At 31.1% G+C, this 24198-nt stretch overlaps 2 protein-coding genes across 9 annotated transcripts in view; both read right to left on the reverse strand.

The window, feature by feature from the left end:
- Positions 1 to 9941: 9941 nt before the first annotated feature.
- The window catches only part of LOC144546455 (putative disease resistance protein RGA4), a 131603-nt gene continuing 117346 nt past the window's right edge, over positions 9942 to 24198 (reverse strand). For 4 of the 7 annotated variants that reach the window (XM_078295003.1, XM_078295001.1, XM_078295007.1 and 1 more), the window contains one exon: positions 11029 to 11441. The gene's annotated coding sequence lies outside the window, so the exon portion shown is untranslated. Of the gene's footprint in view, positions 10312 to 11028; positions 11442 to 24198 lie in introns of those variants that run through there. The other 3 variants (XM_078295005.1, XM_078295002.1, XM_078295006.1) reach the window with 3 other exon arrangements.
- Positions 15060 to 23178, reverse strand: LOC144546457 (disease resistance protein RGA2-like). 2 transcript variants are annotated; one of them, XM_078295013.1, is made up of 2 exons: positions 22746 to 23178; positions 15060 to 18289 (listed from the first exon to the last, which is right to left on the reverse strand). In XM_078295013.1, the coding sequence occupies exons 1-2, from the start codon at positions 23034 to 23036 to the stop codon at positions 15065 to 15067; spliced, it is 3516 nt and encodes a 1171-aa protein (XP_078151139.1). In that variant the 5' UTR covers positions 23037 to 23178; the 3' UTR covers positions 15060 to 15064. The 2 variants fall into 2 exon arrangements, with proteins under 2 accessions (XP_078151139.1, XP_078151138.1); XM_078295012.1 differs by having other exon boundaries at positions 15060 to 18295.

Here is a 24198-nt window from a genome sequence, read left to right on the forward strand (position 1 = left end):
TCATCCAGCCTTATTCGGTTGGAATCACCCTTTTTCTACCCATTTTTTCACTAGCTCTTGTATCAATTATACCGCTTTGAGAAGAGTTTCCAATATCATAAATAAAGTTCTTGATAAGAAATAAAAGCCACATTACTTATAATTAAAACTCTCAATAATAATTTTATTAATGTAATAACAAACTAGTAAAATATTCTAAACAAAACAAAATATAAATAAATTGAATGATTTATCAACATTATTTGGTCTAGTGGCAAAGGCACATCGCTTCTATGTGAGAGGCTGTGTTTGAAACCCGGATGGGATAATAACAAGGATATTAAATAGTTTGGTGGCTTGACTTTGAACTTTACTAAACAAAACAAAATATGAATACATTGAATGATTCATCAAAATAATTTGTTTTCAAAATTATGTTTATTCAACGCATAATTGAATACTCTTTAAAATGTGGGTGCATGGACATGTCAAATCAATTATATATGATACCATTGTTTTGGACATATTTACAATTCATAATCAACATTTATTTAGCACGATTTATAATTTAACTTGTATAAAAAAAAAAAAGTGAAATTAAAGCTAACAGGAAAAACGAACTCCTATAACTAACAAAAAAAATGAGAATTTAAGGCTAGTCACCAACCTTTTGTGAGGGAACAAGAGTGTAGCTGGTGCCGATCGGAGAGATTTTTGAATCAATTGGTGGAGATAAGTGAGAATTGTAAATCAGTTACGCCGAATAGAGAAGTGTGTGAAAACAGAATAGTCTTAAATTCAACACAATAGTTGTTATCCAAAAAAAAAATGTCTGAAAGGCTAGAAACCAATACCATAGAATTTAGCCTAAAAATTTGCGCGAACTGTAAAAAAATTGTGATGAATATATAAAAGACGTTTACAAATGTTCCTCTAATGAATATGTAATTGATCAGAATAAATTAATTTGGAAACACTTATTATTGACTATACTATTGATCATTAATAATACATTAAATTGTTTTATTGTCATCTGTGCATTGCTGCATTGGAAAAAATGTAGCTAGCAATAAACATTATTATTACTCTTTGGAATCGAATTCTGGACATCTTTTGAGGCGTCTGTTCGTTTAAATTCAACCAATTTTATCTTCCACAGAGAGTGTATATAGATTAGATTAGAGATTAAAATTGTCTATTGTCTACCACAGAATCATTTTCTTTTCAAATAGGATTTTGATTTATAGAATAAAAATTAAGGGAAATTTTTTGGTGTACCGATCAAAACTTTCAAAATAGCCAATTTCCCCATAAAAACATCTTAATATCCAATATACCCATATAGATTAAACATTTTTTTCTTCTATACTCATTTATTCATTAAATCTATTATTTAGTTATTTAAAAATTAAATAGATAAATATACCCCTTCTTTTAAAATGGAGATGTCCTTTTGAGGCAAGGTTGAATTGAACATGAGAAAAAAGTGAATAGACTCTTCATCTTATTTTTTAGGGTATGGTATTTTTAAAAATTTCGAGAATGAGGATAGGCAATCTAATTTTTTGAAGCAGACCAATATATTTATACTACTTCATACCCAATTTTAAAATTTCAGGTCCCCACTGAGCGGAAGCATATAGTATATTGTTTTTTTGTTTTGTTTCGTGTATGAAATAGTAAGGAATATTATTATTTACAAATCTCGGATAGTTTAATTCAGGAAGAAATACAATCATAACATCATATCAAAACATATTTAATATTGGGTTCATTATACTTGCAACAACGAACGATCATATTTGAAAATAAAATAAAATAAAAAAAGCAGCAAGAAATGTGTACATTTTTTGTTATATTTTAAAACCGAAATTTTTTCATAAAACTATAAGTTGAAAATAAAAATTATCAAACATTCCACCATCAAAAAGGTCATAAATTATAATTAATATACTACTAATAATTTTCCATCATATCACTACAGAACACAGTTTTGTAACTACAAATTCTCATACAAAAGTAAAAGGGATACATGACATTATTAATATATAATAAGTCAGTTCGTCAAAATTCTATGAAATATTAAACCATGCATAATTTACATTTTTGGAAAATAGAAATGCATGCAATCCAAATAATTATAAATTGACATCCTAACTATCTCTCACGCTTGATTTATTGTGACATTTATAGGGAGCTTGAAACGACAGAGTGAGCACGTGTTGTTCCTGCTGAGCCACAACACGATCGAATTTCTGTGAAAGAGTTTGTCGCAAGGCAGCTTTGTAATCTCTGCGTCATCTTGCATAACCATCTCGTTCAAACAGGAGGAGATTTTGGTGAAGATGGTGGAGGAGGAGGAGGAGGTGCTGAGGATGGTGAAGGTGAGATTTTATCTACTATAGTCTTTATAGTATCATTTATGCTATAATCTTTAGTTTTTATCATCAAAACAGGAGGTGCTACTAAAGAAGATTCTATCCACAGTATTGATCCAACGGAGCTGCATGGTGGGGGTGGAGATAATGAAGAATTCTATCCACAGTATTGATCAAACGAAGCTGTGTGGTGGAGGTGGCGATGATGAAGAAAATTCTATCCACAATATTGATCAAACGGAGCAAACTGTTCTGCCACAGGAGGCACCATGGCTCCATTTTCGACAGCCTCAAGTTCGCATTTCTGATCCACAATTTAAAAGAAACTAATATCCTCAAATCAGCAATGCGAACTGGAGGCCGTCGGAAACGGAGCCATGGTGCCTCCTGTAGCGGAACAGTTTGCTCTGTTTGATCAATATTGTGGATAGAATCTTCTTTATCATCCCCACCCCCACCACGCAGCTCTGTTTGTTCAATATTGTGGATAGAATCTTCTTCATCATCCCCACCTCTACCACACAGCTTCGCTTGATCAATACTGTGGATAGAATCTTCTTCATCATCCCCACCCCCACCATGCAGCTTCGTTGAATCAATACTGTGAATAGAATCTTTTTTCAGTAGCACCTCCTGGTTTGATAATAAAAACTAACGATTATAGCATAAATGATACCATAAAGACTATAGTAGATAAAATCTTACCTTCACCATCCTCAGCACCTCCTCCTCCACCATCTTCACCAAAATCTCCTCCTGTTTCGGTTGCATCGGCTTCATCACCTCCTCTTCGAGCGGCACCTCTAATACGAGCCATACCTAACATTCGCAAAACACATACGCTTGGTAGTAAGAAAATAGTGCTATGAATAATTTAAAAAACACTTTCAATCAAAAATCCTAAACCTATAGCAAATGGCTAAAGAGCTAGTTCACCATGCAAAGTTCATCTTTAAATCCAAAAACCTATATCTCAAGGAAGTTCAACATGCCAATGTACATAGAGCTTATAATATATATTAGAGAAACAAATTCCAACTTACTTGTGTGCGATATGATAAATCCTTCATGTTTTTCTTTTATCACTCTAACAATAATAGCTCATGAGCTCCTGAACTTTATTCACTTCAACCTGAAACAAGGTATTACATATAAGAAACTCAGAACAATCAAAAGAAATTAAAAAATTAAATTGTCTTAGTATAAATATAGAAGAAATAAAAATGTAATATACAAGACTATGATGTTGTACCAGTTAATAACATTTCACCTTTCTTTCAGATTCCTAATTTGTACGTAAACTAAATTCTTTCAGACTATAATAATATACAAGACTTCTACATTGCTTTATTGACCCTTGCGCTGAACATCTTTTTCTTAGAAAATTGCACAGTCTGGTATATCTATGTCGTACGAGGATATATAATATAAAATTTGTACGATGATATCTGATATAAAATTCAGAAAAGAACAGAGAAACATTTACGAGCCATGAAGGTGACAATCTAACAAATCAGAACAGAAATCAGAAAAAAATAACTGAAATTCTTTCAAAAGGCTAAAGATTCTGAGATGAAATCTTACATATGAGAGTCTCAACGGTGTCATAAGGAAACACAAATATGGAGAACTAGATAAAGCACAAAGGAGAAACGATGCTCGAAGTGTGAAGTGTGCAGCAAAAGGGATTTTTCTCGAATCTCAGAATTTTTTTGGAACTTAACTGTGAAGTGTGCAGCAAGGGCTTTGGCCTTTTTATAACCTGATGCATTTATTATATTTATGGTTGAATGCTGTGGAACTCACAATTTTTTATTTTTTTATTAATGACAAGTCAAATCTCCAGCTTCATTGTATATTTTATTGTATATTATCACTAGACAATATTTGTAATTCCCAATTATAAAATTATTACTGGAATTGAACATAACACGTTGAATTACACTAAATGATGAAATTAAACTATAATTATATTTTTATCAACCATTTTAACACCTCCAACCTGACAAAATTCAAAACTGAAAGTGATTAGTCATAAATATATATAGCACTAGCTAAAAGTAAGATTTTTCATAATGTAAAAACGTTTACAAATGTTCCTCTAATGAATATGTAATTGATCAGAATAAATTAATTTGGAAACACTTATTATTGACTATACTATGGATCATTAATAATACATTAAATTATTTTATTGTGATCTGTGCAGCGCTGCATTGGAAAAATTGAAGCTAGCAATAAATATTATTACTCTTTGGAAAAGATGAAGAATATGAGTGGGTTTCAATTAAGGACGATATATTTTCTCTGTTTATTGGAAAAGATCGAGAGGAATTGAATCCTGGACATCTTTTGAGGCGTTTGTTCGTTTAAATTCAACCAATTTATCTTCCACATAGAGTGTATATATATTAGATTATATTATATTAGACTAGATTAGATTAGAGATTAAAATTATTTATGATCTACCGCACAATCATTTTGTTTTTAAATAGGATGTTGATTTATAGAATAATAATTAATATTGCCCATTCGAAAGGTCACCTATGAAATTGTGACCGCTAGTGTGAGCACATTAATTTAATTGCAGGGATTATTGACCGTTCATTGCTTTATTTTCCAAAGCTTTTCGTTTTTATATTCTTTTTTTTTTCTAATTATGCGTGCCAATTGCATATGGAAAAGGCAAATTGCTTTTAATGGGATATAATTACTTGTTAAGTTCAATTATTTCAACCATTCTACTTTGTTGATTTCTATACATAAAGAATATACGAGCCCCAGCAAATATTTTGTAATAATAATTAAGTTACGTTGCTCCACGTACGCCTAATTTTGTGACAAATTCTTAAGAGGAAAAAAAAAATAACTCAGAGCAACAAATAGTTCACCACGAAGTTGGTTATTATATTGCTATGTCTTTTATTTATCATAATATTTTATGGGTCAAACTGAAACACATGATGTAAACTCTTGTATTTATCATAATATGGGTGTTTTATTGATCATAATATGGGCCAAGGCCCAAAATTCACTTTCTAGATTATTCATGAAATTACCCAACCAACTTATATTGACGGTAACAAAGAAAATAGTAGAATATTCCATGTAAACTCTAGATGAAGCATTAGTAAAGTCGGTAGAACAATAGGAAGAATCTAGATAATTCACCCCACGGTAAGAGCATTTTCTTTTCCACTATACAAAAAAGGAAATAAATCTGTTTTTTATTCCTTGGAAATAACAAGAACTGTTATTCAGATCCACGTTGATCCTCGTTGAGATTTGTGTACGAAAAATTTCCTTCATTCAGATCCACGCATGAAAAAGTTTGAAGAAACAATTGGAATAGTGACAACAGATTTATTTCCATACCAAAAGTTTGTTCTCCGAAGGAATAATTAATATTTTCATACAATAGTTTATCGTTTTCATATTTTTAGAAAGAAATTGTTTAGTAACAACATTTTAATGTGCTAAATATATAGCCTAGCTAGTCTATTTTAGAATTCTACGAGTTGGAAATAATAGAGATGTGTATATATTTCCGTACATATAAACAAAAATGATCCACATCTATCGGTTTTAATCCATTTACAGAACAAGAGTATATATGGAAATTTACAAAATTAGATAACAACTTGTGTTTTATTAAATATAAAGACGTGCATCTTTAATAATTTTGAGAGCTGAGAGAATTAAAAAATGTTAATAAAAAAAGTTATTTTTCCCTTCCAAAATGAAATAACGCTTCTGATAGTGTTTCCTAATTTACTAAATAATCAATTCTTTACAAAGAAAGTTATTTAATAGAGCTGAATATTCGAAAATAAGCACTGGAAAGGCTGAGTGCATGAAATTAAAAAGAAATACTAGTAATTACATCTACATTTGTAAAATTTCATTTGTTCTAAACTCCTTGGTAAATAAAAATTTCATCTGTTCTGAACTTAATTAATTCTCGTACCCTTTGCATCCTAATTTTCATTACTCTTTATTAACAGGTCTATTGAGCCGAACAATAATCGAGAATATATATACACTCTCAACAATATAGGTAATATTACTTAATAATATTGAGATCATGTTGGTTAGATCAATTGTTGGATCAAATTCACCTAAAAAAAATGGCACGCGAAAATATTTATTCATTTGCATATAATTTGATCTTTATTTTTGTATATGTACGCTACAGGTGAAAATGACCCCTAAAAAATGTACAGTAAAATTACATTTCAAAATTGAGATTTCATATAAGGAAAGGATCACCTGTTCTCTTTATAATGCACTCAATATTTAATCATTTCAAAATTGGCAGCCTAGGGCCAACATACTTACATGGAAAGATCGTGCCCGCATGTCAGTTTTGCAGGGTTATCGGTATGGTGATCCAACTCCACTTTCGTATGTTGATAGAGTGCAACCAGAGCCATCAGATGAGGCTGAGGTTCTGATTGTTTATCATACAGAACCACTTTCGTATGTTGATCCCTAACACTAACAGAGTAATTCAGAGTGGTGGCCCTCCTGCAGCCCAACATACGCTCGAGTTCGTGACTTGTGTCCTTTTTTTGGATGATGATGTGAAAGAATGTGTGATCTGTATGAACGAGATGGTTACGCAAGATGAGGCAGAGATAACAAAGCTGCCTTGCGATCAACTCTTTCACAGAAATTGCATCGTGTTGTGGCTCAGCAGGAACAACAAGTGCCCACTCTGTCGCATCAAGCTATATATAGATGTGACAATAAATCAAGCGTGAGAGATATATAGGCAGGATGTCAATTTATAATTATTTGGATTGCATGCATTTCTATTTTCCAAAAATGTAAATTATTCATTGTTTAATATTTCATAGAATTTTGACGAACTGACTTATATATTAATAATGTCATGTATATATCCCTTTTACTTTTGTATGAGAATTTGTAGTTACAAAACTTTCTTCTGTAGTGATATGATGGAAAAATAGTAGTTTCATTATGAATTGTAGATAAATTATTAACCAGCTATTTTTGTTGTGATTAGTAATTGGGTGAAATTTTGTTCACTTTTTAAAATACATATTAACTCAATACCAGTTCATTGAAATAACCAAGAGAGTACAAAAGATATTGATGGAGTATCCAAAATTAGATGATGAAAATAGAAATGACATGACAACCAAATGGGATGAAGTTTTGGCAATTAAATTACGATAGCAATTGTTCCTGTAGATATCAGCTTTGTCAAAACATTACCTCAACTGTAAAAATACCAAGAACTCGGATTTTTCTATAATTGAATAATTTGGACAATACAAACTAAACTAATGCTTACTGTTTTATGCCATTTCAAACAACTCTATGCTGTTTTTGATTTACTCCAATATCACAAGAAAATTTAGTCTTTCTTGGAAAATAATATTATTTATTATTAATTAATATTTAGTTGCATATATTATATGCACTTGAGCTCTATTAGTAAAATTTTATGTAAGCGATTGCATTAATGATTAGGGTTTATAAAGTAGAATGGAGTCATCTAATTGGGAAGCCTAACCTAACAAATAAATCATGCATTTGTTGTCTTCTACGTGCCTCATAAATTTTGTGATTAGTTGTTGCTTCTATTATTTTGGTTGGTATATATCATGCATATTTCACGACGACTTCAAAATATTGAAAAATATTAGTGTCGGAAGATGAAACTTGCCCTTCCTGACTTCATTTTTTTTTAAATATGGTTCTTTCTATATATTTTGTAAAATCATTATATTTAATATTAGAAAAATTGTAGAATCGATCATGTCTCACCCTAATTTTTTTTTCTATGATATACTTCTATTTCTTTGCTTTTCTCAGAAAAAAAAATATAACAATATACTAATATTTAAATTAAATATTAAATTATATCACTTGAAAGGATACCTCCATTGTTTTAAGAAATGGAGTGCATTCTCGGAGAGAAAAAAGATAACATATTTGATATTTAGATCCAAATAATGTGGATTCAGATCAAGATCTTGTGACATTAAATTGGTAATCAACAATATATACATTAACTTCAAATGAATCTTTTGGAATATGTCAGGTATTGTTGTAATAAAATGACAGGTCTTTGTATATGTCATTTTTGGAATAAATTAAATGACAGGACTTTGTATATGCCATTTTTGGAATAAAATAAGAGGTATTGTTGTCTTACGTACATGCATTTTTTGATTTCGGTAATCTTTATTTGGGTAAGTCAATAGATAAGATAGAATTGGACAAAAATTAGAGCAATCTGGCGTCTGGGGTCATGCCCAATTTTATATTTTTTGTATGACAAATTAAGTTTGGAAATAATTGCTATTTTCCACCCGCTAAAAGTTGGCTATACTATTTTTTTTATCAAAAGTTCGTCAAAAATGAATTGAAAATGGTTTCTATATTTAGAGTATAAAGTCATATATAAGTAGAGATAATACTAAAGTAGTCTTGTGTTCGTGATACATCGAGTGAATCTGTGAAGAAAGGTGATTTTGATTCTTGTCTCATAAGAACACTGTTACTATTCGCAGGTGATCAGTTCTTCCATAATTTTTATTGTTTTACTTTTTAGTCATAATTGTTCGTGTCCTCCATTTTGAACCTTGTTATATCAAATTAAAATGATAGGTACTTCTATGTTTGATTATTTTCAACAATAATTCTTCTCTTTTATCTACATAAAAAAAGTTGTTTATAATATTTATAGTTTGATGTCCGGAAATTTGCCTTTTTATTCAAAAAAGGAGATCAATATTTAAATCTGTCCGTAGTTGCAAAAAAAATAAAAATAAAAGAAATTATGCAAAAACATGCAAAATATAAAAACTGTATTAATTAGTTTATTTGAAAACAAAGGTTTCTCTATAGATCTAGCTTTCGAAAATTATCAAGTGTCTCATTCATTCTAATTCTAAAACACATTTCTAGTTTTGAGACGATGCAGAACCACACTACCACCTACAAAGTCCATACTGTTTGGTTCTTCTACCGAACCCATCATCTGTTGTAATATTTCAATGGTTCTATACGGAAATATGGAACAACAATCTGAAAAATTTATGTAGTATAGTTTTATTTTTTAAAATAGTATTAAAATATGTTGAAATTTGTAATATAATATGGAAAATTCATTTAACTCACAAAACAAAAAATTGTGGTTTACTTGATATTAAACAATATTATTATTTTATTTTTGCATTTCTAACAAAAAATAATTGCTTTCATCAAGTTTGTAAGAAAAAGAACATTTCAGATGGTAATTAATGACGAAATAATTGCTTTCATAGATCATAAATTGGTACTTGCTAATCCACTAAATATCAGGTCATACTCCAATTAAATAGAAAATGTATAAATAATAATAGTAGGCCCAACAAAATACTAAATATCCAGGCCCACATAAACGCACGAAGATTAGTTAGTTGGGCCCAATTTTATATTAGAAAGGAACAACAGTGTGCCTTAGATAGATGGGCTTCGATCCTATAAAATTAAAGCAGGGTCCCATTGTCAGATGGCTGACAAAAAAAAAAATAATTAAAATACAGGGTACATTTTATCATTATTAAAATCAACTGGTTTATTCAAAGGTCCCCAAATTATCAATTTAGCTCACATCAGTGACTTTTAATAACGGCACTCACATTAACAACAACCACAAAACATTAAAGAAAACATCATATTTATATAAAACAATAATACCATTTGCATAAAAACAAAACAAAACAAAACAAATTGGGGCATATAACATCATCGAATAACTGGTTTTCAGCTTGTATACACACATGCTGTATAACTATAAGTTCAGTTGCGAAACATCATCGAGGAAGGAAATCACGCTGTCACGAGCCTATTTGTTGCCAGTGAATGTGAAGCAAGTAATTATTTATCCATTATTTCTCTCAGTATCATCTGCTACATGTCCGTATGGTTGTTCTTGCTGAAAAATCAATCAAAAAATTCAGGTGAAAATCGGAGAAAAATTAAAGAGGAGAGAGTGTTACTGAGATAATTGGAGAAATATTAAAGTCAGATGCATCTATAAAGTTAGTATCAAAATTGACATAATACATACGTCAGGAGAACCAATTTCCTACGACATAGAAAAAGTGTTGACACTGCAACAAAGTAGATATTTTTTGTGAGGGAAAAAGCGCATTTACGACGGTCGTCTGTCGCAAAAAGAAAAAAAACAAAAAATGAGAGTAGTCCGTCGCAAAAAGTCACTTTTTTATCCTCGCGAAAAGTGTCTCATTCTTGTAGTGTGAAAAGCAACACATAGTGGCATCCGTAGCATCTTCAAAAAAACTTAATTAAATGAACAATCACGCTACCGATCGGTTTTCTGTAGCATCTTAAAAAACCAAACTAATTAATAGTGGCATCGTTTTTAGAGAACTTGATCAATAGAAAAAAATGATACAAATTGAAGGCTTAATTGGCACGTAAAAACTGCCGCATGTTTATCTTTCGTGACCAAATTGACAATAAATTTGGTTTAACACAAAATTATGATTCGAATTTAATTTTCAATTGTTATGAATATTATACCTGTCCAAAATCACGCACAGGGTCTCCTCTGGGATGGAAATAAAAAAAATTCTACGTCAAGAGTAGGCAAGACCATTTTCCAGAGATAGGCAAGACCAAAAAATAACCTGACCCAAAAAAAAAAATGGCCTCCTCTTGACCGGGCTGTTGTGGCGTCACCTTGAAGATCTGTGAGGCATAATTTGACTAATCAAATTCCTGTTGTGATGACTGCCTCAGATACATGTCAGGTGGCAAAACCAAATGCGAAGGCTTGATTGGTATGTGAAAATTCGCCACGTGTTTGTCTTGCGTGACCAAATTGAAAATAAATTTGGTTTAACACAAAATTATAATTTGAATTTAAATTTCAATTGTTATGAATATTATACCTGTCCAAAATCTTTCTGACAGGGATGTGAGTTGGCCGATGAAGGGGCAACATGTGCTTTGCAACCTTGCCTCGAATCCAGCGTACTTCATGCTTCTGGCGAATGTGCACAAAACTTGATGCCAAGCAAGACTCTGTATATATAGCACCTAGAGCATGTTACATGCCCGAATTTTTTATAAATATCCAAAAAATAATTAAATGTCAAAAACTAACCAAAGTTGCGTAGAATTTTGAAATTTATCCAAACCGCAAATTTTTTTTGTGGTAATTCAGTCTAAAACCGCAAAAAAAATTGCATTTTATAAAAAAAAAGCCAATTTTTTTTTTCATTTTTCATATTTTTTATTTAAATAGAAATATTTAAAATTTATTTTTTTTGTACTGAAATATTAGATATATTTATTTGAAAATAAATGAAATACTATATAATTTGATTTATTAGAAATACTGCTACAAATAAACCGGATCAACATTTTTCATGCCGAATTTTTTTGCGGCTGTAAGAAAAATTAATATATAAATTTCTTTATGAGTTATTGGAAAAAAATAAAAATGCTTGGATTCGGAGTTATTGATCCCAGTTTAAAAGTCACTTCTAGGTAATACATAAAATATTGCGATCCTTCTAGTATATTTAATTTATAAAGATTTGTATCTATTTTGAGAATTCTTTTTAATAACAATAATTAAATAACTAAATTTTTATTTTTCTTTCAAAATAGATACAACTTTTTATAAATTAAATGTACTAGATGGATGACAATATTTTTTATATTTACTTAGAAGTGATTTTTGAATTGGGATCAATAACTGAGAATCCAAACTTTTTTTTTCCAATAACACATAAAGAAATATATTAATTTTTCTTACAGCTGCAAAAAATCCGGCATGAAAAATGTTGATCCGAGTTATTTGTAGCAGTCTTTCTAATAAATCAAATGATATAGTATTCCATCTATTTTCAAATAATATATTAAATATTTCTAATATTTTAATACACAAAATAAATAAATTATAAATATTTCTATTTAAATAAAAAGAAAATCTGAAAAATGAAAAAAATTGAAACCGTAAAATTTTTTTGTAGTTTTTTTTTCTTTGAAAAAAACCGGAATTCCAAAACTGCAATTTTTTTTTGCGGTATTAGACTGAATTACTGCAAATTTTTTTTGCGGTTTGGATAGATTTCGAAATCCTGCGTAACTTTGGTTAGTTTTTGAAATTTAATTATTATTTTTTGGATATTTAAAAAAAATTCGGTAAAATGTAACAATAAGAAAATTAATTGTTACAGGACTGTAAATTTTTTTTGTACTTTTATTTAATTTAAAATTAATTTAAATGCTTACCAGGCACGTGAATAGCATTGAAGAAAAAAAACAACTGCAACACATAGTGGCATCCGTAGCATCTTCAAAAAAACTTAATTAAATGAACAATCACGCTACCGATCGGTTTTCCGTAGCATCTTAAAAAACCAAATTAATTAATAGTGGCATCGTTTTTAGAGAACTTGATCAATAGAAAAAAATGATACAAATTGAAGCCTTGGTTGGCACGTAAAAACTGCCGCGTGTTTGTCTTTCGTGACCAAATTAAAAATAAATTTGGTCTAACACAAAATTATAATTCGAATGTAATTTTCAATTGTTATGAATATATATTATACCTGTCCAAAATCACGCACAAGGTCTCCTCTGGGATGGAAATAACAAAAGTTCTGCGTCAGAAGTAGGCAAGACCAAATTAAAAATAACCTGACCCAAAAAAAAAAAAAATTAGGGGTAGGCATTTTTACATACTGTCTTCGCCTCTAGTCTGAATCTAACCTTATCCTGTGTATATTTAACGCATGGCCTCCTCTTGACCGGGCTGTTGTGGCGTCACCTCGAAGATATGTGAGGCATAATTTGACTAATCAAATTCTTGTTGTGATGACTGCCTCAGAAACATGTCAGGTGGCAAAACCAAATGCGAAGGCTTGATTGGTATGTGAAAATTCGCCACGTGTTTGTCTTGCGTGACCAAATTGAAAATAAATTTGGTTTAACACAAAATTATGATTTGAATTTAAATTTCAATTGTTATGAATATTATACCTGTCCAAAATCTTTCTGACAGGGATGTGAGTTGGCCGATGAAGGGGCAACATGTGCTTTGCAACCTCGGCTTGAATCCAACGTACTTCATGCTTCTGGCACATGTGCACAAAACTTGATGCCAAGTAGGACTCTGCATATATAGCACCTAGTGCATGTTACATGCCCGAATTTTTTATAAATATCCAAAAAATAATTAAATGTCAAAAACTAACCAAAGTTGCGTAGAATTTTGAAATCTATCCAAACCGAAATTTTTTTTTTGTGGTAATTTAGTCCAAAAGCGCAAAAAAAAATTGCGGTTTATAAAAAAAAAAAACCAATTTTTTTTTTCATTTTTCATATTTTTTATTTAAATAGAAATATTATATTTTTTTTATTGAAATATTAGATATATTTAATATATTTTTTTAAAAATAGATGATATACTATATAATTTGATTTTTTAGAAATAGTGCTACAAATAATCCGGATCAACATTTTTCATGCTGGATTTTTTTGCAGCTGTAAGAAAAATTAATATATAAATTTTTTTATGAGTTATTGAAAAAAAAATAAAAATGCTTTGATTCTGAGTTATTGATCCCGGTTTAAAAGTCACTTCTAGGTAATACAAAAAAATATTGTGATCCTTCTAGTACATTTAATTTATAAAAGTTGTATCTATTTTGATAATTCTTTTTAATAACAATAATTAAATAACTTCAATTTTTTTTTTCAAAAATAGATACAACTTTTTATAAATTAAATGTTTTACTTAGAAGTGATTTTTGAACTGACATCAATAATTGAGAATCCAAATAATTTTTTTTTTTCCAATAACACATAAAGAAATATATTAATTTTTCTTACAGCTGCTAAAAATCCGGCATGAAAAATGTTGATCCTAGTTATTTGTAGCAGTCTTTCTAATAAATCAAATGATATAGTATTCCATTTATTTTGAAAGAATATATTAAATATTTCTAATATTTCAATACACAAAATAAATAAATTATAAATATTTCTATTTAAATAAAAAGAAAATCTGAAAAATGAAAAAAAATTGAAACCGATATTTTTTTTTTGTGGTTTTAGACTAAATTACCGTAAATTTTTTTTTTGTGGTTTGGGTAGATTTCGAAATCCTACGCATCTTTGGTTAGTCTTTGAAATTTAATTATTTGTTTGGATATCTATAAAAAATTTGGTAAAATGTAACAATAAGAAAATTAATTGTTACAGAACTATAAATTTTTTTGTACTTTTATTTAATTTAAAATTAATTTAAATGCTTACCAGGCACGTGAATAGCATTGAAGAAAGACAACTAGTAAATCTTTGACCAATATTCCTTGTTACCCGTGAATCTCCACCTCATATAGCACTAATCGAGGATCCTAGCAAATAGCAAATCTACAAATTAGAGAATAAATTTATATGAACAAACTAAATTTATATTGTCGCAAATAAATATCTACAGAAAATAAACACTTTAAGATAAATTACCAAAGTGAAGTCAATTAATTGTTACTCCATCTATAATTCACTCCATCGATCTAAGATTTGCTCCAAAAAGATAAAAACTCGAGTTTCTGTTAAGGAAAAGATATCAGAAAACTAAAAAATGAATGGGATGAACATGATTTTTTCTAGAGCAGTTATATTAATGACGAGAAAACGTACCGATGTTACAAATATATAGGGGTTTCATATATATGTCTCTTCCGGACATGGGAAATCTTTGGCCAATCCTCCCCATTGGGTTCTTGGCATCGTTTACTCAATATAGGGCAATTAGATATTTCTAGATCCTGCAGAGACTTTGGCAAAACTGGTAGCGATGCAATAGCAGGGCAGCATGACAAGGTGAGGGATTGTAAGGTATCAGGCATGTCTGAGTAAATAGTTTCGAGCTTACAACAGTTACTTATGCCTAGGAATTTTAGTGATGAAAGATTTCTCAGTTCCATTGATTTTAGTTGTACACAGCCACTGAAAGTTGCACGAGAAAGTGACTGCAAATCTATAACTTGAAAGTCTCTAATAGAATAACTGTTGAAGATTTCTACATTTTCCAGTGAAGATGGAAGAGTGCCCCTGCCTCCTTCTCCTGGAATCTCTAACCAAGGGCAGTTACATATGTGTAGTTCTTTTATTGAGACAAGAGCATGTAGACCTCCAAGCGAAATTAAAAAGTCACAACTATTAATAATTAGGCAATCGAGCACCGCCAGTTGACATAAGATCTCCTTTGGAGGGAGGGTTGTGATTGTTCTTATGCCATCTAAACGGAGGGACTTGAGGCAAGTGAGCTGCGCAAGGCAATGCATTAAAGCCTCATCAGTAATGTAACAAGAAGAAATCATCAATTTTTCAAGGCCTGGTGGTACAATCAAAGGGTACTTCTCTTTCTTGCTATAAATATACTCCATTCTCAGTTTTATTAATTGGAGATGTGCCTCCCAGATACCATCTGTGGTTATCTCAGCTCTTTTTATATTCATGGCAAGCACCCTCATATTTTTTACTTTGCCATGGCTCTTCCATTCCATTAACCTTCTTAGCTCTGAGCACTCTTCCAATAATTTTCTCCATGCAGGATACTTTATATCAGGTATGGTTTCCAGAATAAATTTAAATTGACAATCTTGCATTGCCTTCAGAAGCCTCACTTCATAGTCACCTTTTTGCAGTTCTTCCTCATAGATGAACACAAGAGACCCACACTCTCTTATACATAGTTCCTTAAGGCTCGATGGAAACAGAGGGAGTTTTGTTATCTTGGGGAGTTTTTCTATGGTTATTTTGCCCAAACAAGGAAACAAGGTGACGATAGGTGGAAGGACTTCCAAGGAAGGACATTTCCTCAGTTTCAGAGATATCAAATTATCATGGGATCCTTGTTGAAACTTCCAAGAAGGTAGCATTGGTGACTTGTAGCCTTCTATTTCTAGTTTTTCTAGATTTGAATGTGGTTCAAGGCCCTCAAGGACGTCTAAGTGTGCATTCAAGTTTCCATCCATAGCATCATCATCACCCCAATCAAGTGAAAGATGCTGAAGATGTTTCTTATCCTTCAGATGGGCTTCGGTGGCTTCCCCCCTATTTTTTATATTCTTCAAATCAAGAATTTCCAACGAACCTCTGATCTCATTTAGATGCTTCAGTTGTGAAATTTCGAACCCTATCTCACTCTTCACCCTGAAATCGTCCAAGTTTTGAAGTGAGGTTAAATTGCCTATTTCAGGAAGTGAGCTAAAACATTCAAAGTGTCGTAAATTCACAAGTTTGTTTAGGCCTCTTGGTAAATGAGTAATCTCCCAACTCAGCCTTAATGTTTGCAAGTTGTAAAGTTTTTCTACTGATGTTGGCAACTCTGCTACATCTGTTCCAGAAAGACCCAAGTAGCGTAAAAGCACTAATTCTCCCACAGAGTTTGGAAGTTTTTCAATGCTGCATTTGCAAAAGTCCAGTACCCGAAGTTTTGAGAACTTTTCTATCTTCTTTAGAAAAGAATTTATAACATCGTCCGTAACAGGGTAAATAAAGATAACACTACGCAGGTTCTTTAGTTTTTCAACACTCGTGATATATTCATTGAAGTTTTCACCCTGAATGGATAAATGGCGAGCAAATACCGGGATTTCTCTTACTTTACCATCTTCTATTTTGAAACAATCGTCCCTGGAAACTCTTTCAGCTAGATCATGGAACAAATCATGCATGCCAATGATGCCATATTCTCCTTCTTGAAAGAAAAAGACAGATAACAACTCCTTAAAATAATCATCCCCTACATCCTCTATCCTCCTTGTACTAGAATGAATAAAACCTTCAGCTACCCAGAGCAAAATCAGGTCTCTCTTGTCAAACCGATAACCTTTCGGAAATATGGCACAATAGGAGAAGCACCGCTGGATCGGTGCATCTAGGTTTTGGTAACTCCATAAAAGTGATTGCATTGTATCGGTTAACATGTCTCTTTCCAAGGTATCTCTCCAAAACCACTCATTCAAATTTTTAAATAGACGACTGCCAACTGCTTTTGCTGCCAAAGGAGATCTGCTTAACTTCTTGGCAATTTGCTTCCCTATTCTTTCTAGAGACTCTAGCGAGTGAGTACTATTTGGTTCTAAATCACCAAAAGCATGATGCATAAAAAGTGAGAAAAATTGATTCTCCTCAAGGTTTTTTAGAGGCATAATCTTTCGGGGGAGCAAAGTACATGGCATATTTTCGGTACGGCTTGTTACAAGAATTTGGCTACCCCTCTTTGCATTTGCCAAAGGAGCAACAAATTGCTCCCATTTCTGCTCATTCATTGTTTCATCCCACCAAACATCATCCATCATAACCAAAATCTTCTTTGACTTAATTGAATCAATGAGAAAACCTTGCAGGGTATCAAAATTATCTAAACACGGGCACTCTTTTTTCGAGGCACCTTCTATCAAGATCCGTGTATGACGAAAGAGATCAAGTCCACGGGTCATAGAAAGCCATATTCTAAGATCAAATTCAGCAGTTACTCTTTCATGGTTGTAAAATAACTGCGCAAGGGTAGTTTTACCTGCCCCTCCAACACCAACAATAGAATAAACCGAGTAACTCCTAACTTGACTGGACTCAGGTTCAGTTACCGGCTCCAACAATTCTTTTAATAGATAGTCACAATCGGCGTCTCGCCCAAAGATACGTAGGGGAGGTATGGAGGTTGTCACCATGGGTTCTTTAATTGAGTTGCTGGGATTGATTTTGACTTGCCTCTCTAATAAATCACGAAAATCCTTGGCCTCCAAAGCAATCTTTTCTAGTTTGTTGAGGCATTGTTTTAGGTTTTTCTCTTCAGTGGATAGGATATTCAACTTGCTAATGAGCTTGTTTGAAATTTTCTTCACTGTGGTTCCATGATTCTTCACCTTATTAAAAAAAATTAAGCAAACTTCAATTCAAAGAAGGAAAAATCTTAATCGGTCACTTGATCGTGGAATCAAAATCGGATGAAATGGTTAGAATCGGCCGAATCGGATTGGAAACTCGGATTTTTTTGACAGAAGCTTGTTTTCTTTTTGACCGAATTGGATCGGAAACGCAAGTATTGACTTATAGTATTTTTGGGACACAACTGTGATGACAGATCGGTTGCTATGCCTCATTGTTAAATTTTGGTGAAGTATTTTGGGTTTATCCCAATCAATTTACGTTTCACCTCGCACAACAACTAATATAATTTCACAAGTGTTGAATGCTCAAGTTCTTTGGTGCTTATCCAAAATTTGTATCAGAAAAATAGAAATGTAAAATAATAATTAGTCAAAAAAGAATGTTAGGGTCACATGGCCCACATCTTACAAAAAAAAAAAATCCACTAATATAATAAATATAAACATTTAAAATTGGCCGATTCAAAAATGTCACGTAAAAGGCTCAATATTTATTAGTATTATTGTTGTCGTTTTACAATAAACAACTCGGTGTAATTGGATATTATAATTGTTTATATGTATACCCTCACTCTAATATAGTTAATTAGATGGTCATAGTTCATATCTGACACTTGAGTGTTTATTTTAAAACTTTGTTTGTTAGAAATAGCGAAAATTTTCTTTTGATATTTGACACTAGAGAAAAAATTAATCACGATGTGATCAGTCACATCACGTTACGTGTGTCGATAACGTGACATGACTCGCGTGTCGCATGACATGACTGTATTTGAACGAATATTACACATCACGTCATGCCATTTCACGGTATAAAACATGTAGTACTAGTTTCTTTTTTTGTACACTTAAGAGTATTTAGGTTTTTTTTTAGTGTAGGTTCAATGATACTGGTACTCATATAGTACCGATTTTATTTTCTCTAGTTTAGTACATAATTTGAAGTTTTAAAGTAATGTTAGATACCCACTGGCCATTCCTAATAAAAAATAAACACTTTGCAATATTATTTATTCATTTTAGAATTTTTAGAATTTTTCATATTTTTTTATATCTTCTTTTTTGAGCTTTCAACAATTTAAATTAAAATATAAAAAAAAAGTTTGACGTGACTAATTGACGTCACATGTGGTCACATCACGAGTGATCACGGGGTAATCATACGTGACGTGACCATTAGCATGACGTGACCATCTGCCACTATTTTGGTCACATCACGCCACGTCATGTGAAAAAAATTTAATCACGTCACGTGACCAAGTCACAGCGTGTTTAATTATCATGTCACGTCATGGTATGTCCCGTATTTCCTTTTCTATCTGACACTTGAAATTTATTTGAAAAATTTGTGGTTGAAAATAGAGAATTTTTTTTGCTGCTAAAGTCCACCTAGTAACTAATTGCAGATAGTTCGTTAGGACGTGGTTCATTGTGTGAATCAAGCAATATTCTCCACACAAAACAATAAACCACTTGTAGACCATGTTTAATTACCTGCACTATCTTTCTTCTTAAATCCCCTCAAGTTCGATTAGCCATGAAAAAAAGGCCAGAATCGGCCCACGTCCTTCAAATCGATCTGAAATCGTGAGAATCGATCTAATTCGGACATAAACTTGGTCAATTCCTGTACGATTTCAGCGATTTTCACTGCAAAACTCATCCAACCGCATAACTCGGTAAAAAAATTGGCTCGGCTTGGTCTGATTCTGATCCAATTCAGCCGATTTCGGTCTGACTCGACCGAGTTTGCAGACTATGCTAAATTGTGTATCTAATTGCTGTGAGGACCTCCGTGCGACGGCTAAATATTTGAGTTTTTAAAATTCTAATGATTGATCCGAGTCATTCAACATGATCGCCATATGAATATATACTGTAAACCAAATTTTACATTTTTTAAAACTTTTTTACTTTTTTTTAGATAGGTAGAAAATCACTTGATACAAAAATTATGTACTATTTAGATCGAGTGATTTTCTACCTATCTTAAAAAATAGTAATAAAATTCTAAAAAATATAAAATTTGGTTTGCAAGTACATATTCATATTCCCCATGTTTGGTTGTGGCCTAAAGCTAAGGAGGCCTAAATTGGTTATTTCAAGTTAGGCCGGTCTAAATTATTCATATTTGGTTGAGGCCTAAAATTAAATCATAGCTTAAACTATTCCTTGTTTGTTTAGAGTTGATGGAGATATAAAGTTTTGAAAACCTAAATTGGTTAATTATTTATAATAAGATACTAAATATATAATATTAATGTATTAATAATAACTGTAATATATTATATATTATTATATAATTTATTTAATATATTAATAATAATTATTAATAAAAAATACTAATTATATATTTATAAATTAATAATAATTATTAATAAAAATATACTAATTATATAATCTTATTAAAATAATTATTTAATATACTAACAATATAAAATATTAATTATATAATTATACATTAATAATAATTATTAATAATAAGATACTAATTATATAATATTAATATATCAATAACAACTATAATATATTTAATATTATTATAATAATAATTTACTATATTAACAATATTAATTATTATTTATATAATATTAATATATTATAATATTATTATAATAATTATTTAATATATTAACAATATAAGACATTAATTATATAATTATATATTAATAATAATTATTAATAATAAGATACTAATTATATAATATTAATATATATTAATAATAACTATAAAATATTATAATATTATTATAATAATTATTTAATATATTAATAATATAACATATTAATTATATAGTTATATATCGTTAATAAGATACTAATTACACAATATTAATAATAACTATAATATATTACAATATTATATAATAATTATTTAATATATTAACAATATAACATAATAATTATATAATTATTTATTAATAATAATTATTAATAAAAAATATTAATTATATAATATTATTTAATATATTAACAATATAAGATATTAATTATATAATTATATACTAATAATAATATACTAATTATATACAAATAAAATATTATTATAGTCATTCAAGTTAGGCCACGAGGTGGAATAAAAATTAAAACACTATGTGAGGTGGTTTAATTTAGACCGGCCTAAAGATCAGCTTATGCCATCTTAGTCCGTCTCAATGAAGGCACATTTGGTGGAATAACGAGACCTAAACTCCTTATTCCACCGTTTAGGCCACAACCAAACATGGTGATAGAGATCATGTTGAACGGTTCGGATCGATCGTTAGGATTTTGAAAACTCAAATATTGAGCTATTGTAAGAAGGCGCTCTATGTTACAGGTAGCACCATAGCCAACTCCTATATATATATATATATATATATATCAGGACATGGTGAACGGTTCGGATCGACCGTTAGGATTTTGAAAACTCAAATATTGAGCTATTGCAAGAAGGCCCTCTATGTTACGGATAGCACCATAGCCAACTCCTATATATATATATATATCAGGAGGGATCAAGTTACAACAATTTTTGAGTTACAACAAGTTATAACAACCATTTTTTACATTTTCAAAGTCCAAATCATCGATCCAAACCGTTAGAAGTGATCTCTACAATAAAATATGCTTGGAGACCAAATTTTACATTTTTTTAAATTTTTTTAATATTTATTAAGATGGGTACAAAATTCAATGGTCTGAATTTGACTAGTTTTTGTACCCATCTTAGTAAATAGTAAAAAAATTCCAAAAAATATAAAATTTGGTCTCCAAGCACATTTTATTGTAGAGATCATATCTAACAGTTTGGATCGACGATTTGGACTTTAAAAATGTAGAAAATAGTTGTTGTAACTCAAAAATTGTTATAACTTGATCCCTCCTCTCTCTCTATATATATGGGTAAGACTAAGGTGTTATGGGTTGTATAGAGAGCTACGGTGCTACGGCTCAATATTCCAGTTTTCACAACCCAAACGGTCGATCCGAACCGTTCATCTTGTTCTCCATATTAATATGTGTTTGGAGACCAAATTTTACATTTTTTGAGAATTTTTTACTATTTTTTTAGATAGATAAAAAATCAGTTGATCTAAAAAATTCTGCACCATTCAGATATTTTATATTCTACCTATCTAAAAAAATAGTAAATTTTTTTTTAAAAATATAAAATTTGGTCTCCAAACACGTATTAATACGGAGAACAAGATGAACGGTTCGGATCGACCGTTTGAATTTTAAAAACTCGAATATTGAGCCGTAGTACCGTTGCCCTCTATGCAACCCATAGCACCTTGGCCTTACCCTATATATATATATTTTCTTGAAAGCCCACCTGCTAAAGCCCCACCGCAGCTTATCTTTATTTTTTACTATATTCCATTTGTAAAATATTAAAAAAAAGTTAATAGTAACACTCTAATCTACTGGTTGAGGAAAGTACCTTTTGTTGGAGAAGACGGGACTTGTAAAAGTCGAGCGCATCCTCTGCCTCATACATGGCATCCTTCAGTCGTCTCAGCCACTTCTCCATATTGCTCTTGTGGCCGTGCTTCTCAGCAGCATCGATCACCTCCTGTAACTGGGGAAGGATGGTAGCTTCCAACTTGTCAATCCGAGCAGCCACATCCATCTCGAGGTAGGAGTAGCCCTCTTTGAGGAGCTTGCTGATGATTGGAGATGCCACCCATTTTGCCATGGTCAACGCGCACCTTGCTGCCACCACCTCTGCCATTGGAGTACAATGTTACGTTTTTTTTCTTTTCTTTCAATTGGCAAGGGAGAGAGAGAGAGAGAGATTGGGAAGTAAGGTGAGAGATTATGAGAAGAAAAAGAGGTGACCGAAGTCTATTGACTATTGAGCCGATTAGGAATGAACTAGAGGGAGTTAATTAGGTGAGATATAATGAAAAATGTTTTAATTTATGCAACGAATTAATACTTTAGTGGTTGGTCCACTTGTAACAGTGCTTGATTTTCTGTATCCAGGTCTTTGTTAGAGACTTTGTTGCTCCTCTGAAAAAGAGAATCAAGAATTTCTTGATCATGAGAAATCCCTTTAGATACGGCAGATACATGATGTCTTAGATGCACGGAAGGCTTTTGAGATTTGGACCAGATTAACATAAACGCTCCGGATCTCACTCTACTAGATACCTGACTGGATCTCACACTCCGGATCACATAGACACACATCTTTTTGAATTTGAATTTGAGTAGTAGCAGCGTAGCAGAGAGGGACCCGAGCATCAATAATTTGAGTAGTAGCAGTATGCTTTAATCAAACACGCACATGCATTTCTTTGTTGCTAATTGAAATCAAGGGCCCGCTATCAACATCATGGTGTCCTTTCTTGCTACTTGGTGAGCATCATGGTGTCCTCTTCCGTTAAAAGCATAAATACATTATTTCATAAAAGGATTGCTGTTTATCATGTGGCAATTAGGAAGTATTTAATTTTGATTTTTCCTTTCTAAGTCAATCTAAAAATCAGACTCAACCAACTGTCAACTTGGAAGGAAATTTTTTTATGGGTAATAAAAACAGAATTCTGCTAGTAGTAAAAAAATATCTATTTAGAAATTTGGTTTATATTTTCTTTAATTCTAACTGAATAGGTACTATCAACTTTGTTAAAATACATAATATGCTTATTCAGAAACTGATTTACATAATTTTTTGTATCACATGGCAAGTATAATACAGACAAAAGTGATATTTTGGAGCAAGCTAATAAATCTAAACTTAGCTATAGATAGAGACCAGCAAATAATATGATGCAAAGCGATCTCATTACAATCTTGCCTGTTAAACTTACGTATCAATTCAGAAGTCTGTAAGTAAACAACAAATAAAACTTTCTATAATTCATTCACTGCCCCAACAGAGAGGTTGA

This window comes from Carex rostrata, chromosome 29, assembly GCF_964058835.1.
Source record: "Carex rostrata chromosome 29, lpCarRost1.2, whole genome shotgun sequence".
NCBI classification, from domain to species: Eukaryota; Viridiplantae; Streptophyta; class Magnoliopsida; order Poales; family Cyperaceae; genus Carex; species Carex rostrata.

Coding starts and splice junctions, on each gene's coding strand:
- LOC144546457 (XM_078295012.1), bottom strand. CDS start 23,036: ATGGCAGAGGTGGTGGCAGCAAGGTGCGCGTTGACCATGGCAAAATGG. Junction 18,296..22,745: donor CCCGTCTTCTCCAACAAAAG/GTACTTTCCTCA, acceptor TTTTTTAATAAG/GTGAAGAATCATGGAACCAC.